At 37.8% G+C, this 19,579-nt stretch overlaps 1 protein-coding gene across 1 annotated transcript in view; it reads right to left on the bottom strand.

Annotated features, from left to right (window-relative positions):
• Positions 1 to 19,579, bottom strand: part of BMP5 (bone morphogenetic protein 5) — a 657,822-nt gene that overhangs the window by 323,018 nt on the left and 315,225 nt on the right. The window contains exon 2 of the mRNA XM_044063369.1: positions 5,799 to 5,991. Coding sequence (XP_043919304.1) covers positions 5,799 to 5,991 — 193 coding nt within the window. The remainder of the gene's footprint in view (positions 1 to 5,798; positions 5,992 to 19,579) is intronic.

Below are 19,579 nucleotides of genomic sequence, written 5' to 3'. Positions count from 1 at the left end.
ACTCGATTTACAACGGGCACGCTGGCCAATCAGCGTGCACGTTTTGGGGGGGTCATGGTATAATATGTATGAGAGGCTGTTAGAACGACTTATGTTGCCTATTGACAGACTCCTCACATAGCACATAGCAATCTTTATGACAGACAGAATACATTTTATTTCTACTGTCTAGCAGACAATGAGAACAGGTATATATTGAAACTATTTCAATATTATGACCTGCTGAAAAAGAAGCATGATATACTGCAGGAAAACTTTAATCACATTTTCTCCCACAGCTCTGTTAATTGTTTTAAGAAGACCAGCATTTCAGGGATGTTAAAATGTTAGCTACATATTATTTCTAGTAAATGTAATTGCATCACCTTGATTATTTTAAAAGAGCTTATGTATAGCAAGGTCCTGAGCATTTTAATATTATGTGGCATATACAAGATGTTCTGGAGAAAAAAAGTCAAATTATGTCAGTGACAGGATTTGAATAAAAGTTGCAGAATCAAGGAAATGTTAAGCTTCCAACATGGTAATCAAGTAAAAACTGACAACTTGCAGATTACTGTGGCCACACCACTGTGCTCTCTGCAAAATTCTAATTAACTAACAAATTATCTGATAACGTCCTGATGCTGTTCCCAGGTAACTGCCTTCTAAGCCTTTTTCAGGTGGACTCTTGGAGCCAATAATAAAACAGATATAATATATGCAACCTTATGCAGTCAGCTTTCTTTTGTCTTGTAGTGTTCAATCACTCTGACAGATTCAAAAAATATTATTCTGAAGAGTTTAAATTTTGACATTTCAAATAATTACCAAGTAACTCATGTCTGCTGAAGAAAAGTTAAATTAGACTACACATTTCTACTATCTCTCTCTCTCTCTCTGAATATTTTAATCTCTCTCACACACACACACACACACACACACACACACACACACACACACACACTTCCATGCATAAACGTTCCATTGACCAATTTATCATTTTTGTTTTAGATTGAATAAAATACTTAGCCAAATATTGCACAGGCTTAGCGACTTGCTATATACGCGTGGGATAGTAACATTCTTTACATGTAGTTTTCCCGAGTACCAGTAATTAAAAAAAAAAAAACAGCTCTTGAAAATAGGGGTTACATAAGTAATAACAAGATGTGAAATTCTGTCAAACTCTAGATTGTTCTGGAAGAATGAATCTACCTATAGTAACATTTAAGGTACAAGGTTTTACTACAATGAATGCAAAACCATGGGAACAGTTTTTAGGACAGGATATGGCATTCATGTCAGTCATCTGTCTACCATATTTCTGGATTTGGCAGGAATAAAGTATTTCTCACCTGTTAATGTGTAGCAGCTTGCACTTTCTACATTTGCATAATAAAGGGGAAATGCAATAGGTTCAGCACCCTGCAAGAGGCTAACAAGAGACTATGGACTTGTAATGAGGTTTTTTTTTTTTGCTTTTATGCAGTAATTTATTGCCAATTTTTGCATTTAGCTTTCAAGTGAGGAAGTGTTTTCAATAGTCATTAAAATCATAAAAAACAATAGTTGTGCAGGTGGCACTTAGCCTTTTCAAATCTGTATTAAATGCATGGGGTAAAGGACATTTAACTGAAGGCAGTTGCTATATAAGTTAGCAATGTAGAAGTTTTATACTGCCCTCTGTACTGTATTTCCTTCCATATTAGGTAACATATTTCAATGAGCTTACTATCAAAATGTGGAACAGCACATATGCAAAACTGGGATGGTCGAATGCGTGTTTCCCAGTTTCCGTAATGTTAGTATTCGTTCGCTAATATGAGGTTGACATTCTGAATGGAGATTGCATTACAGTGAGGACTGGGAAATTTACCCTTTTCCTTATTGAAGTGCGATCTCAGCCCCCTGCAAAACCATAAAAACATGTGCATTAGATGTACAATTCCTACGGCAGCTTCACCACAACAGCCTGAGTGTCTGATGTCACCTCCTGACATTTCAAATAAGTTTGAAAGCAGACATCGAGGTGATTATTTCCAACATTCTGTAAAAGTGACATTACCAGATTCAACATGTCAGTTCGAGCAAATGAAAAGATTTTGTTGTGACATTCAATATTTTCATAGTAAACCACTTCAATGTGTATTCTTATGACCCTGAATTGTTATTAATGTCTTAACATTAGAAATAAAAATCCAAAGAACAAAGGAAATGACTCAAAGTTACTGATGTTATTTCCTAGCAACAAACATCCAACCAACCAGCACAGGCCCGACATCCCCCCTGAGCACATATACACTAATCATTTTCTTTAGTTAATTCTTCTTTCTCAGACTGGAGGCACTTAGTTTTCTTCCTGGTATGTCCTGATGATAGATGCAATCTGAGTTGCTTTTATGTGTATTTTTACACTTCATCAGACTTTCGTTGCATTGAACTTGAAACCTCCCAAACGTTGGTAGTTAAGGCTGAGTTTCAGACTGGGTAAAAGAATGTCGACTATTGCGAGAGAAAAAAATACAGCAGACAGGACTGTTATAAGTAGAGATGTCTGTCACTAAACTGCCACAGATAGAAATTTGTGGCACAGTAGAAGCTGTAAACAAAAGCCCTGCCATATATTTTAACTATGACTTTCCCACATAAATTTAATAGCTATGATTGCAAAGTTGGACTGCTGATTTAGGTTGCTGAGGTACTATGCCTCTCTTCAACAATTAGTACTTGAACTCCTGTAGCCAACCGTATCCTTAATGTGATGATCCTCAGGTTAACATATACATTGCTGATTTTAGCTCTAACGTCTACTCTAAACTCTTACAGAATCTAATATAGCCTTAACATGATGATCCCCAGATTAGCATATGCATTGCCTATTTTAGCTCTCATTTCTACAGTAAACTCTTACAAAATCTAATAAAAAATTCTTAGGCTTATTTGTCTTACTCAGAAACATGAAAATCGTTGTTTTTCAATTCACAGTGCAAACTGGCTTCCAGTTTCCACTTCCTTTTCAGCTCATTCATTTACAAGGTATTACATTATTAAGTAAACTTTTAATCAACTCTTCTGACTACTCTGTAAAGTTTGGGAGCTCCACAGCTTACCAGGCATTCTTATATATTTCAGATGGTGAAAAAGCCTTGTCAAAACCTGCACCATTCACATGAAATTCACTCTCTAAAGAACTTTGGAAAATGCATCCACTTCCACTACATGTGCTTGTGTGCTTGTAGTTTTTGACATTCTTGATCACTTAATGGCAAGTGCCCCAACTCCCTCTAGCCTGATGCAAATGAATACCTAGCTCTCCCATCACCTGACCCTACTGAACTGTATAGCCTTACTAATATCCCATATGTATCTCTAAAACTCCCACTCATTCCCTAACCCTAACCATAGCACAGGTAAATATCATATCGTCAAATGCTTAATTTATCGAACACCTAATCATCAACCCCTAATCGCTGAACTACCTGTTCACTGAGAGCCCTAATCATTGAACTGGAAATCATTGAAATATTTTACTTGGCCATTCTGAAAAAAATGTTGTGTGATTGACATGCAGAATGGCCATAATTTAGCCATTCCCTCATTGAAGTACAATCTCGGAGTTGGTATATTTAATTTGCAGGGGGTGGTGGGGGGTGCAGGTCCCCACAAGGGGGTGCAGGGGGCAAAAACGTAAAAAAGTTTACCTTCCATGGTGTTCGCCAACTAAAACATTTTAATAATTTCCAGTTTGATGAATAAGTCCTTCAGTGAATAGGTAGTTTGGGGATTAGGGTTTGACAATTAGGTGTTCAATAAATTAAGCATTCAACAATATGCTATAGACCCCCATAGCACTCTCATTCTTCCTCCAAAAGTCCCTGATTACTCTGTATCCCTAAAATACCCTTCCTGCTCCCTAATCCTAAACTTCCCTCCTGCCTCCTTAAAACTAAAGTCCTCCCTCCATAAACCAAAATCCCTCTCCCACCTGCTGCCTGAAACCCCAACCTCAGCCCACTGCTACCCATTCCTTCCTCATGACTGCCACATTATCCTTACCCAAATTTGGTTACTGTCCTGGGAGAGATGCTGCATCAAACCTGAATGTGTAATTGAGTTCAAATGGGACTGACTGGTCATGTGGGCTACAAGACATCTGAGTCTCTGGTTATGATATAGTGGTATTTGAGTGCCTGGGACTTGGTCACTTGTAGTTGACCCTTGGAAAATAAACAACTTCACTCATTTCTGCAATCAGCTTAAACTCTGTAAAAAAAAAAAAAAATCAGTGTGCACACGTTTCATTAACAAAGGTTAATTATGGCATTTTAAACCAAAAGCATTCATCCTTATTTTCTCATGTTGTATATATTGTATATACTGTATGTACTTTATTTACTCCCGGTCAACACATTTAAATAAATAAATAAATAAATAAATTTAACAGGCATTAACTCATTCCTTTACACTATCTTCAATGTCTGTTCTTCTGTTGCTGTCTTTTAGTTTTCCTTACGTATTGAAGAATATCGCACTGTATTGTGTTAATTATATCTTTTTCTGGTCCATAGAAATCTCTTCTCTGTAGTTGTTCATAAGTTCATAGGTTCTTAGGTTCATAGGTTGTCATTGTCTTATGGCCTAGGCTGTGACTGAAAAGGGTGTTTAGACCAGTTCACTCACTCAATTAACACACTTACAAAATAATTTAATTAAAAATTAAATCTAAAGTGACAATTTCCATTTCTCAGCCATACCTTCAAGAACAACTGAATTAGTGCTTCTGTGCTACTCTGTTAGACAAAGGTACAAGCTATGGACCCCAAGACCATAGCATGAATAAAACATTTACATTTCTTCACTGTATCTATGCCTCACCTTTAGCTTGCAGTAGCAAGCTTGTCTGTTACCATCAAAAGTAATTATTTTATGAGTATTCTTTCACCATTCCTAAATCTTATAATAAATCCTCCAAGATCTACCACAGCTTTATTTATCCCATCAAGTCATGTTCTAGCCTCCTGTGTACTCACCTCCTTAAACCTACATTGCTGCTCTTTTTTTCCTTGCATTTTACACTGATTTGTAATATTTATCCATGTTTTGACAGTTTTCATTTATTTTGGATTATCAGAGATTGCATTAAATCTTTAATATCCGATGTACTATTCATGTTGAACACAAACTGTTTAGGAAGGTCAAGAAATAGTTCAGTATATGGTCAGTGTGGCCTGTTTCAGAAAAGTCCATTCAACTTAGTGGAGTGATTGAAATGACATTTGCTCAAGGTCACACCATCCCTTACTTCATGATGCACTTATTTCACAGGTAAATATATTACGGGGGGAGGGTGAAGAACATCTCTCCCAACATGGTGGCTGTGGCAGCACTAGAAACATTTCATATTTTCTTTTAACTTTCACCAAAGTGTTGTTTGGTCATTTGGATGTGACAGTCTTGGATGAAAAACTCATAAACAAGCCCCTCTATATACAAGTAATTTTCTAGCAAGAGGTAAATCAACTTGCCTATACTTGCTGTTTGGAATGTTGTAATCTGCTAGACAACAATGCTCTCTGGCAGTAACTGCTGCACTGAGAAACAAAAAGCCAAGGAATACGTCAGCCACTGTAAAATGAAAGCCAACAAAAAGAAAAACAATGGAATCAGGCAGTAATTGCTGCATACTTGATCATGCAAAAGACAATTATTTTTTGTTTTGCATTTGATTTAATTCTTTATTTATTTGTAATGGTTTCTGTCCTTTTTTGTAAGGTGATTTCATAAATAAGCCATAAAGCAAAGACTGACTCGCTCACCTGTCTGTATGTTCCTTGAGAACCTGATAAATGCTGATCTTTAATGTTTCATTTTCATAACGACTGTTGCTCTTGTCTTTGTAGAGCCTGAATTCAGCTGCAGTAATGGCTTCACCATGGGGAATTTGAGTGAGGTCAAACTGAAATTCTTTATAGTGTCTCCTTTGGTGAGAAAAATCTTTGTCTTTTTCAACTAAAAAACAAAAAGTTAAATCTAAGTATTGCAAGTAAATATGATTGCCAGTGATATAAGCCATTATGAAATAAAACATCTTACAATAAGAGATAAGTTGTTATATTTATTAATGCAAAAGTAGACACCAATAACAGGTCAGGTTTATGCCTGTATTAAAACACCATTGAAGAGAGTAATGCAATACTTAAAATATAATATAATACAATATAATATAATACTTTGACAAGTATTTTTATAATAAAGACATTTCTCTTTCTAGGGAAAAATATTAAAATATGCAATTCTCTCTCTTTCTCTGAATCTCTCATAATAAATACGTACAAACCTAAGATATTCACAGAAAGTGAAAATATATTGCCCATTTGTACTTATGACAGTGGCCATTTTTCAGAATCTATATTTGCAGGAAGGATAGATAAATGTTATTTGAGGTATCATCCTTTAAACAATGAAAGAAAAATATTCAAAGCAGGTAAGTTGAGAGAAAAAAAAGCATCATGCAGGCTTACATTGTTACATGTTTTTATACCTTAGTTACCGAGCTGCTGAAGAAATAGACTAAGTGGTCTGCAGAACAGGATCTTCAGAGAGTCCACTTAAATTAAATACAGATACCAGGACTGCAGAGGTTTTCACTGTGTTGACTGGAGGACGGTGAAAGTAAATACTGTTAAAAAATTGATTGAACAAACTAATAAATCAATCGTGACTGGTCTGAACGTGACGTACCCCTTGTGGTATATCCATCAAAGTAAGGGGGGAGTAAGAGAGAGGACCTACACCATTAGAATGGCATAAAAATTTTAACATTCAAAATGTATATGCAGGTTATCACCTTTATTAAGTATATATTCATTTATGTGTAATGGTAGCTGCAGTTTGTTCAACAGACACTATTGCTTGCACCCCACTCAATGAGCTGAACAGTGCAGTTCATTCCTGATGTTCTAGGTGACAAACAAGTACTACACCCTGACTAATGGGTCACCGTGCTTCTTTTCTTATATACTGGTGTTGTAATATTCTTGCACAGTTACTGACATACCAAGCTTCAAAATGATTAGCAGTTCTCAAAAAGAATACTTCAAGTACATATGTTCTAAATTATATTCTGGAAGTCAATGGCCCACATCCACAGCATGAGATTGACTACAGTAACAGTTCATGCATATCAACTCCTTCCTTTTACTTTACTTTCTTTTCCTGATAAAAAAAAACTGTACAATACTTAGCATACCAAAATAATGAGGGTTGCCACCTGTAAAACATTTTTCTTTGCAGTTAGGAATGCATAATATCTCTCAGGAAATTCAGTTTTGGTGAGTGCTTGTCAGGTATTTTGTGGTCCCACATGTATTCAAAAACATTTTCTCAAGTCATGTACTCTCTCACTTGCATTTATGGGTTTTACAGAGGTTCTGCTGTTTGAATAGTACTTTATTTATTTGAACAGGCAAATTGTGAGGTGTGGAATATGACATTTAGCAGATAATTAGTCTTAACACCCAATTATTTTCATGTTTGTGATGCAGCAAAAGCTGTAAGAATCTGAGCCTTCTTACAAAAGCAAAAGATTAGATAACTTTTTGTTTTACTTAATAGGTTTTACAGTAAAAATACACGTGCTTTTACAATTCAGACCTCTGCTGCAATCGGTTTAGTACTCTACTGGAAATACCATTATATACATAATGTGTGGTTTAACAGAAAAGACTGTAGCACTACAAGAGGTCCTTCAATGTTTTTGCAGTATTTGTTCACCTTAGGCTATATAACTTCCATTGTTTTACATCAAACTGTAGGATTTCCATTTTATGCTTTATGTACTTGTAACTTACTTCTCCAGCATTATGCATTCTGTTTGCCTCTCTGGGCATCCTACACTGAAAACTGGCTTTGAGTCAGAAAGACAGCTCCAGGTAAACCATTTATCTATATGTGCACTTCTGTGTGCAAATTAATAAAAAAAAAAAAAAAAAAAATATATATATATATATATATATATACACGCACACACACACACACACACACACACACACACACACACACACATATATATATATATATATATATATATATATATATATATATATATATATGCATGTATATTTATCTATCTATCTATCTATCTATCTATCTATATATATATATATATATATATATATATATATATATATATATACGCATACACACACACACAGAATTAATACAATGTCAACTCATATAACAGCGAGAAGACGTCAGCAAAAATTTAAATGAACAAACTCCTGGAATGGCATATTTTGCCTCCAGGAAACTGACCACTTGGCCACTGATAAATAAAACTAAATCCGAAGCAAAGTAAACCTACTGAAGTGGGGTGCTGCACCCCCATACCCGCTAACTAAATATACCAACCCTGAGAGCACACTACAGTAGAGGAAAAGGGCAAAGCTTGCCATGTTGGCCAAGTGGTTAGTTTCCTGGAGGCAAAATAGACCATTCCTGGAGTTCATTCATTTAAAATGTTGCTGATGTTGTCTCGCTATTATGCGAGTTGATATTATGTTAATTAAAGGATTTAAAGGGAATCCATACACACAAATATACACATATACATACATATACTATGGACAGAAATTACAATCCTAGCAACACTAAGGCTGCAAGAGCAAATGTGAACCAGTTTGCACTGAGTACATACTGTCTGGCAGTGTTTCCATTTTCCAAGGAACAGTGGAATCAGAGTTAGCATATATAAGTAGCACAGATGTGGGGTGCAGTCCCCCCCATGAAGCTGGTAACTGTGATGATGTGAGGTAGTGCCAGCTATGCCAGAGAGAGTAGGGCAGTGGACATTTAATATATGCCAGCATAACTAGTTGGAGTTTTGTAAAGAATATGTCATTTGTATATCAAACTGATTTGTACAGGTGCTTGTGTTGAAAATGTTATTTGTAAAGCTGCTTGTGTTAAAAATGTACCAACAGTGGGTCCTGCTGGACAGAAAAGAAATAGACCTGTATGTCAGACTATATGTTAACTGTTGAAATGAATATATTATAACAGAGGATAATATACTAGAAGAGAAGAGGTCCAGCTAGGTTAGAAAAATACTTTGAAATTAAATTACCGAATTTAGGCCATAAAGATTGCATCTTACAGTTCTGATTGCAGCCAGAGATAAAATGCCTGTGAAAACCAGGACTAGCAATCCTACTATATTGCCCTTAGGGGTGAAGTAATTGATATTCTGGAAGTGTAGAAGTTTTTGAAATGGTTTTATAGCTTCCAGATGCTATAACACATCTTGGCAAAGCTCTATGTGTGTGTATTATGACACATATGTGCTAGATTCTGGTTCAGTTTCTAGTAAAGCAGGTAGTGTAGGAACCAGAGTCAGATGACCAGATATATGTGATGTCATTCTGCAATCCAACACTGAAATGATGTTTTAATACTAGATAAGACAGAAGTCTCGGGGCAGTCTGTTTTTGAAACTTGACAAAGAAGGACCACTCACCTACTTCATCTTGCCTTGCTCTAGTAAATGAACCAGAGGGCAGTAATACTTTAGATCAGCCAGGAAAATATAGTGAGATTAGTTAAGTACTGTTTTTCTGTAGTTGTATAAATATTTCCATCGCTTTTATTTTTAATATTTCCTCTGAAACTCTGGTGTTTATTGTAAATAGATATTTAGCATTTCCATGGTCTTTTATTACTTATTATTAAATATATTTAAATTTTTCATTGTGTCTTGTCTTTTAGAGAATATTTTATCCTTTGAGAGTACATATATTTATTTGGTGACACTATGGCCACTCCTGAAAGCCTTGCTGCATTGGTCAAACACTACCATTTGTATTAGCATTAATTTTACTCAGTATAATTGGGTATCCTTGTAAGAGCCTTAGAGTAGCTGGCTTTAGAGTATTCTGGTGGCAGTATCTACCTTATAGTCTGGGCAGAGGAGGCATAGCTGGTAAATCCCAGGTGTGTGTGTGTGTGTGTGTGTGTGTGTGTGTGTGTGTGTGTGTGTGTGTGTGTGTGTGTGTGTGTGTATGAAAACCAAATCTCAAAGAGTGTGTGTGTGTCAGCTACTTGGAGCAGGGATATAGAGCACTGGTTTCACAAAGAGGGTGCTGGAGGACTTGGCTTGGAAGATTCAGCTGAGGATCTCATCTCTATGGCTGTGTCAGTGGGGAGTCTTATTTGGGGATTGGAGAGAGATAGGAACCCAGCCCCAGGACTGATTGTGCTCCCTGTGTGCTCTTAAGGGAAATTGTGCTTGGTGCAGGGAGCTGCATCTGGAAATAATGTGTGTATCCATTTTTGTTTCAAGTGAATGTACCTCACCAGTATCCATTTTGAAGATTGAGACACTTTGATTACTGGCTCAGAGGAGGGGCATCACTGTGGCTTAAAAGTTTTTTAAGGTAAGTTTCACAATTGTCTCTTTTTTGTTTGAGTCACAGTTTATTTTTTGAAATGTCTAAATTCACAGAACCGGGTTCTCCACTTCTGATGGGAAGAATGAATGTCTATACATACATATATGACATTCCAGTAATACTATGGACACAAACAAACACAGTGACTCAGGAATACAAAATATACTAGCACCCATCTGGCACAAGAGAGCTAGCACAATTGAGCAAAGTGACAAACAGAGAGACCATTGTGGATGTGCTATGCACAAATACAACCCTGTTTAGCATATAATGTGAAGGACATAAGGGTAGCTAGGAAAATAAGGAAGAGAAAGAGAACAAGCAAAGGTTAACACAGAAGTGTAACCATAGTGAAAGAGATGGAGTAAGTAAGAAGTATATTTTTTTGTGGGAAACAACTTTTTTGTAAGTTTTACAAAATTATGGTTAGTGCAGAAGTTAGAGGGATGGAAAATAGAGACAAGGTTAGCCAAATATAGAACACAGATATAGATGGACATGGTAGTATACATACAAACAGCAAAGGTGACAGTAGAGGGGGAGATGCATACAGAAGGTATACAAGTGGAGATAGGAGGAATGGGCAATGAACAAGGAATGTGGAACAACACATATAGGTTCACAGGTAAATACTAGCCTATCAGTCTGCAGACTGTTACAAGCCTAGCCAAAAATAGAAGTCAGAATCAAACCCTGTACTTTGTATATGTGAGGTAATAGCCTTATTTTCATTGGTTCATAGTTATATTCTAAGTTAATGACCACTAGGGCCTTTAATAAGCCTAGCAGTGCAACCCAACTCAGTTGTGTCCCTGTGTATCATGGACACTAATTAGGAAGGGCATTGTTAGGATGTTCCTAGAGGGTATGTGGGGATGTGTGTTAGTTTGGGCATTATAGACTGCCTCTGTCTATCAGAGACATGGGGGTTAGACCTAGGGTCAATTTCTAATTTCCTATCCATTGGTCAAGGCTATGCTTAAATATGGTTAGGGATGCACTCTGCTTCACATGGATGGGGAGCCTGTTCCAGAACATGGATCCTCTGAGACACATATCTGTCTTGCCAATGTATCTTATTAATGTCACAAGCAAAATTTAAATCTTTGGTTCTAATGGTTCTAATGCAGTTTATTTTGCAGATGTGCAAAAGGTTCATCAGAGCTGGATCTGAGGATGCCTTGTATGCCAGGCATAGATTGCCTCTCAGTAACCTGTAGGAGACCAAGTGTAGAGATATGGCTTTAAGGAGATCCATACAAGACAATGCAATTATATCCTGGATTTTCCTGTTAAGGAACCATTGTGCTCATTCCATCTGTTGCATATGTTTGGGCAGTTACATGCTGAAGGGGCATTATACTCAATGATGGGTCTGATAAGGGCCAAATAAAGTGGCAGTATGACTTTCTTGGACCTGCATATTATGCCCTTCCTTATAAGTTGGGTTACATAGAATGATTTTCTTACTGCCTTAGCCACATGTTGGTCAAAGGCTAGATTACTGTCTACATATATTCCCAGATCCCTGACTACTGGGTCAACTCTTAGACTTATCTTATCAATGGAGTAATTGGCCTGGTTGGCTGTTTTCCCAAAAGGCACTATAATGCATTTCTTGGCATTGAGTTTTAGTACATGACTTTGGCACCAGTCATTTGTCTGTTTTAGACACTCTTGTTAAGTGTTTGTGTCATAGGAGGAATCTATGGAAGCTCCCAATTTGCTCCCAAATGTCTTATCCATTACATCATCCCATTATGAGAGTCAGCAACCAAAAGGAGGTGTAACTGCATGAAAATACAATTGAAAACCAAATAAATATGTGATGTGTAAAAAGAAAATGTTTAGAATCAAATGGTAATGTCCAAATCCCATAAAATGCTCCATTGTAAAAACAAGTGTCACCCAACAGTACAAAAAATAACTTTTTTGTGCTTTGGTTTTTAACTTTCTTAAACTTGTTATGTTTTAAGTTTTTTCCTCTGTATATGGTTTATTAACTATTGTGCTATAGGAATTTACATATGGTCTGTGCCTTTAAGAAACTTAATTAGGTTTCAAGTCAGTTCTGAGGAAGTCTATGAGTACATTGATTTGGATGAAAGTGCTTAACTTGTACCTTAATTTTTAACTTTCTGTTGCTTGGAATTGGAGAAATAAATTTTTTCCAGGCACTATTTTCATCATTATGAGAGGACATTGAGAAAGGAATGGGGTGAAGTCTTGCTTGGCTTCTAGGTTGGCATAAATGGCAAACCTAGACATTACTTACCTAGGTGTCAATAACATCGGTCAGTTGCTTCTTTAGAGGCCTGATGGCTGGGGCCCTCTGGTTACATGATTTGACCAGCCATGCCAGAGGGTGCAGAATGTTTCCAATGCAGGCGACACCAGTGGCATCAGTCAGCATTCATGTGAGCTCATGTCAGGTATCAGTTTTTATCAATTAGACATCATCACATTCCAGGATGTGCTTTGTGAAGTTCTCCTGCAGGAAGAACAGGGAAATCCTGCTCTTCCTGGCACAACCCAGAGTCCTACATTCACCAATTCCGGATGTAGCTATGACTATGCATTAAGGCTCATTCATGAAGCAAAATGGTAATTCCATGAGAATGGATGCATATTCATCACTTGTCATGAAACATATTGCTGGACAACAGTATCAGGACATGGCTGGAGCATTGCACCATGATGCTATGGGCATATACATGATATATGCATAAACGTAGAGGTCACATTTTGTGCTTTTACTATGATGTGCATGGTTCATCCCAACAAGTATAGATAGTGCAGTGTGCACTGGTAGTGATTCACAGACACTCAATGGCTTCATTAGCATAGCCAACATAGCAAATGGCACTTCTTGTCATCACATAAAACATCAACACCATTGTGTACAACATCTCTTGCAACTGTACAACTTCAAAATAGAAGTTTTTCAGTAAAGTATCTTATTTATTTATTTATTTTTATTTATTTGATATTTGTTTACCGGATGGTCTGTCTGGGTTACATAACCCATTTTCAGTGTAGAGCAGGAGAGAAAAGTTCCACATTTATACAATGGTTACAAATATTATACAACAGGTTATTCAATTGAGAATACAATTGAGAATACAGATGGTTATTTATAAGGAGGCATTTAGAGTTACATTTATAATACTAAAACATGTAGGCAGGCAACTTACACAGCACTAAAATTGTAATAGTAGAACATTTACAGTTTACATACTCTACATCCATAAATGTGAAATGGTCAAGGGTTAAAGAAGGAATCATACATGGAAAAATGACCTAATCAACAAGCCCTACTGCAAATGTCAGTGAGACTGAGACTGATGAAGTGGTACATGAATAACTGGAAGCCATGGCATAGGCATGTCATTGTTGCATCTGCATGTGACTGGAGAGGTTCAAACCATAAATACAGAAAGCCATGGAAAGAGCATAATGCAAGATGCATTTGTACCAGGGATATATGCTGAGGCATGGCTACAGTACAAAAGGGGGTGAGGCTATGTATAGCAAAAAATGCAACTGATAACTGTATGAATAAGGGAGAAGGCTATGGCCATAGTTATGTGCACCCCATAGACCATCATGCGCAGCCATTAAATGACATAGTTTGCCTAGATGAGTGCAGATACTCCCATAGCCATCTGAGAGAGGCAATGCATTGAAATTTTCACCAATCAAGACAGTAAAGTACTAGTGCAGTCCCTCTGCACATATGGCATGCAGCCCCTGACAAAGGTACCCCAGACTTGCAGTATTGGGAGCAAATCTGCCAGGGACAGGTGCAGGATGTGAATTCTATAAGTGCAACAGATAAGTTCACCACTGGGGGGGGGCACCAACACAGAATCAGTATACTGTGGTTGAGAAGCTTTTGGCATGACTCATGAGGAAGGAGGATGGTCCTTATACTCAGGGTTGACTGGCACGAATGGGTCATGTATCAGTATAGGAAGTGCTAGCTTTGTAATGTCCATTACAGCTCAGCATAGCACAGTCTACTGCATGTTCTAAGTGAAGGATTGACCAAGACCCACCTGCATATCTGTGCTTCCAGACACATCTGGTCTGCAATTGTAGCAACCTTCTTGACAAGGTATGTCTGTCAATGCATGTTATAGCAGTATATTAATGTGTTTCTGTATGCATGCCACACAGGATTTAGAGATCCATTAGTACAGGGTCAGACATAACAATGAAACATAGGGCTGATGTCAGACAGTTACCTATAGCTGACAATTAAGACAATTCACAAATGGCATGTTTGCAATGCTACAGGGAAATGCATGACCCACATTCGCCATTACAGCGGCCTTTGTAGAGGTACAGGCTGAGCATACAACCTCACCGGTTCATAACAGATATCTGGTGCCTGTGAGTCACTCACACAGTGCACTGTTTACCAAACCACACAGGGACTTTCACTATGATGTGCATGGTTCAGTAAAGTGGACAAATTTACAAAGGGGAGAAATTGTGGGGAGCTATGGCATCGACATGACTCTGGGGCTAACCCTGATATGGCTATGATATTCAGAATTAATCAGTGGATGTAAATGGCAGTTTCCCAGGCACAGATGGTGGTTAACCATAACATTGTGAAGATAGTGAGTGTGCTCCACGGCTTATGGGATGTACCACTTACACAGTGGCATAGTGACAGGAAATGAACAATGTTGCAGAAGTTGCTATTTGCAAATGTTGCCTCAAGAAATCATCCATGGCTTACCAAGTTTGCAGATGATTGCAAGCTGGGCACTGTCATCAATTCCCCTGGTGATGTGGACATCCTCCAAGATGGTCTCATCCAAACAAATGACTGGTACCAGAAACATGGCCTCAAGCTGAATATCAAAAAAATGTGTCATCATCCCCTTTGGGGAGAGTGACATCCCCACAAATTTTCACAATAATAACAATGTCTTAAGCATGCAATCAGTCATGAGGGATTTGGGCACCAAGGTTGATAGTAACCTGACTTTTTACCACCATGCTGCTTCCATTGTACAGAAAGCTTTCTACATGGCCCACCTCATAAGTAAAGGCATCTCATCCAGGGACAAGGAAGTCATAACATCCCTGTATTCTTCCCTTATAAGGCCCATTATTGAGCACAACACCCTGTTCGGCATGTACCTTGCAAAGCACAGGCAGCAGCTGGAGAGACCACGGGGATTCCTCACTAGGATAATCTAGGGCCTCCAAAATGTACCATACACAGATAGGTTAAAAGCCCTATTCCTCTACTCAGTTTTATACAGACTCCTCAGAGGCGACCTCTGTCTGGCATACAAGGTGATCTCGGACCCCACTTTTATGAGACTGCTGCATATAAGCAAGTCAAGCTCCACTCGACTAACCCACATGCACGGTCTCAACCTGGTCTGTGACATCAATAGGACTTGTTCACAGGATAGATTTCTGTCCCAGAGACTCCTCATCTGTGGAATAGTCTTCCTCTCCACATCAAGCAGAGCACCTCATTACCCCTTTATAAGCACAACCTCGATAACTGGATGGGAAACAGAAAATACATCCTGGGATTCAACCCGTGTCCCTGCTGGGCAGGGGCATTGGGTGCTGACTTGTCTAAACATGGGTTAAACACTTGGCTAGGCATATAAGGGCCTCAGGGCCAATAGTCTAGCAACTTCTTGTGATCTTGTTACAACCTCCACCTGGTCAGCCTTCACAAGTCATACAGTCTATGGCCATGAAAGGGTCTAGATGCAAGGTGGCCAGGCACAGATCATCCCATGTCAGGCTATAAAGACCATTGTTGAGAAAGCATTATTGTTGCTTATGGGCACAGAGTGTTTTCCACTCCCATTTGTTGGCATTGTCTAGGTAGTCAACAGTGAGGCCTCAACAGCTCAACACCTAGGTCACCTCATCAGGCTGCACATTCATGACCCTGTAGTCATATCCCATTGGTATCTGTGAGGATATAACTTGCCATCCCTATCTGAGGGAGCTGTCCATGTCATGGGTGATGGTGTTCATCAGGTTCAGCACAACGTCCCCCCATCAGGGTACATGCACACCCTCAAGTAGTTCTGCCACTTCCCTACCATGGACAACATCAATCCCTGATACCATCAGCCAGCAAAATGGACAGCACCAATGGTCAAATCATAGTAGCTTAACCCCACAACTAAAGAATAATGTTCCTGACTCCCCCATAACTTCCAAGAGTATGTTGTTAGCATGTTCACCTCCCATAACCATACCATATATTACAATGTTGCAAGCCACCTGATAAACAAAACAAAGATAGACAGAGAGAGATAAAAAGACAGATAGACAGATAGATCGATAGATAGATTAGATAGATAGATAGATAGATAGATAGATAGATAGATAGATAGATAGATAGATAGACAGATTGATATATAACTTGATAGAAAAATAAAACCATTTCTTACATTTCATGATCAGTATTACTGAATTTTCAATTACATGTTTGAAAGAGTGGGAGAAAATATGCAACACCGGCATATCTAGTAGTTTAATAAAGAAAATGAAGACTATATACTGTTAATCAGCTTCATCCTACCGTTAAAGGTTTGATTTCATCAGTCCCCTCTTGCCTACTACATGACTAAGCAATTCACTTAATTAAATTGCAGTCCCAGCTAATAAATGAATAAAAAAATCTAGGCATATGTGGTACCCTGCTGGTCAATCATATGGCAAATAATCCAAAAAAAAAGTTCAGCATTCTATTTACTTTTTCTAAAATTCATTGAAACAAGCATGATTTTTTTTCTACAGAATACACAGACCTTGCAGGAATAACCTGATAAAAAGTTGCATTGCATTTTCTATTTCTATGCACTGTATCCCATTTCCACAATCACCATTAATCTTCTCATATTACTACTAACTTTAGTATATTATATCTCAACAAAGCAATTATGTATCACTTCTCACATAAATGTAATCTCCAGCACATTTACTAATTGCAATCTTTTATTTAATCTTTAAAAAAGTTCATTTTATTTAATCTTTGGTAACTGGGGTAGAACCCTAATCCTCATGGACCATTTTCAGCAGTAAACATTACATTATAAATCTAAACATTACAACCAAAAATCAAAATTACATTGCAACGTGAAAAAAATAAAAATGCTGGCTTTAATTAGTAGACAAAAAGAAAAGATTAGTAAAGAAGCATACAGTGTACACAAATATGAAGTATTTTACAAAATAGGTAAGGAGAGATGGAGTGTGGGTGAAGACGAGAATGATAGAAAAGGAAGTACATGAAGGGGTAAGAGTGAGAAGTGTATAAGGGATGAATTCTGGAGAATAATGGAAGGTGAAAGGTACAAAGGTGAGGGACACAGGTGGGCTAAAAGGAGGAAGGATAGGGCATTAGCAAAGAGGGTGGAAGGAAAAAATGCTACAATTACAATAAATGGTGTTATTTAGTGGAGGAATATCAATTGGAAGTGGAGAGGTACAGGGAAGCATTTAGTGTCACGTGATGCTTTGGTTTGTGAAGCATTTACTTATAGGTTCATATGTGAATACTAGGCCAACTTCCTAGAAGTGACATTTTAAGCTTAGCTAATAACCCTAGATCAGAATCAAACACGGTAGCTTGTGCCTATGAAATGAAAACTTTAACCATTATGCCAAACCTTCCCACAGATAGGGAACATTGAGATCTGAACCTACACATAGGCAAACAATATTCATTTTGCTAAATTGTTTAACCATTTGAGCTAATGGACATGACATTATCAGTTGTTAACCTCTCATCAACAGTACATTTATTACCATTTACCAGCTATATAATCTCTAAAGTAAATATCTCAGCACTGATTGGAGTGTATGTAATTGGCCTACAATATAATTTCCTAATACATGCTGACTTTCTAATTTGGAAATAACTGCCTAGGGTAGAAAAATAAACATTCATAATAATAATAATAAATACTCTTTTAACTATCACACAGTAGACAATAGACCTCCAGCTACAACTATGACACAATCATAGAAATGAAGCATTGTCATAGTTTTAGATATTTTAGGTGAAGAATATGTGTGGGAACAAATCTTAATCACATTATGACAGATGAGAGTTTTTGTGTGAGGGCAGTTGCATAGTTATTTTTTCCTCCCTGCAGCTTATTATCAGCTCTACTCGGCTCCTCTCTTCATTCACCTGCTCTACTGAACTCCCTTAGCCTGTCCTGAGATCAACCTGATCCTCATCTGGAGTCGATGGGGAAATCAGGGACACCGATGCAGCATTGTGCTGCTTCGCAGGGAGTTTACCTTTACTGCTGTTTCCTTTCTGCAGCCTTGGATAACTCTCTGATTGCCCTCTGGAAGTATATGCATGCTTCCATACATGCACAACCACCCAAATGAGTGGTTCACCTCTCATGCACCACAGAGCTAGTCAGGCCGATATGCTGCTTATTACCTTGAGCCTTTAAGCTGTTGCTTCCTCCCACGCTGGGAGGGCTGACACTGGCCACTCCCTAAGTACATTGTTTCTTTGCTTTTAATATGTGTATGGCCTATGCTGCCAAAGACGTAAGCTATGGTTCCTTTAATTATGAGTTCTGAATTCTGAGAGTGCAAGCTGAGCCATTTTGAGCTGAGCATGTAGAGGTTTCTGGAGAATGGCTCGGGAGATTAAAAATGCAGTGAAAAAAAGGGACAAAAACTTTAATTTGCATGTAACCTGCAGGTAAAAAGCAGTAACTACTTTGAAGTTTGCTGTAATAAAGTAGCTGATGCACAGTAACAGGTGAACCACCAAAACCATAACTAGAGCAGGGTAAAGAGGACTGCTGGTCCACCTGTGAGCTGTTAGGGGTGCAATTGGTGGTTACTGATAAGGAGCAAGTGCACTGTGGCATTTATTTAAGACACTGTAGGTGATATCAAGGCTTCTTAAATGAATGTATTTAGGAGCTTACTGTTCTAATAACTGTAGCAATGGGGTTATTCTGTTATAGTTATTTATAACACACTGAATCAGTAAATGCATTCATTGCAGAAGCCAGAGTATCACCAATGTCTACATAAATGGGTGAATAAATGCAATAAATGCCAGCACTCAGCACTGGCACTCATTTTTTTCAGCTTTGAAACTCAGGAAAAAAAATGTT

This window comes from Protopterus annectens, chromosome 2.part1 (genome assembly GCF_019279795.1).
Source record: "Protopterus annectens isolate FY-2018-M chromosome 2.part1, PAN1.0, whole genome shotgun sequence".
Taxonomy (NCBI): Eukaryota; Metazoa; Chordata; order Ceratodontiformes; family Protopteridae; genus Protopterus; species Protopterus annectens.
The sequence above is the reverse complement of the archived record's forward strand: the minus strand, read 5'-3'. Positions and strand labels throughout refer to the sequence as shown.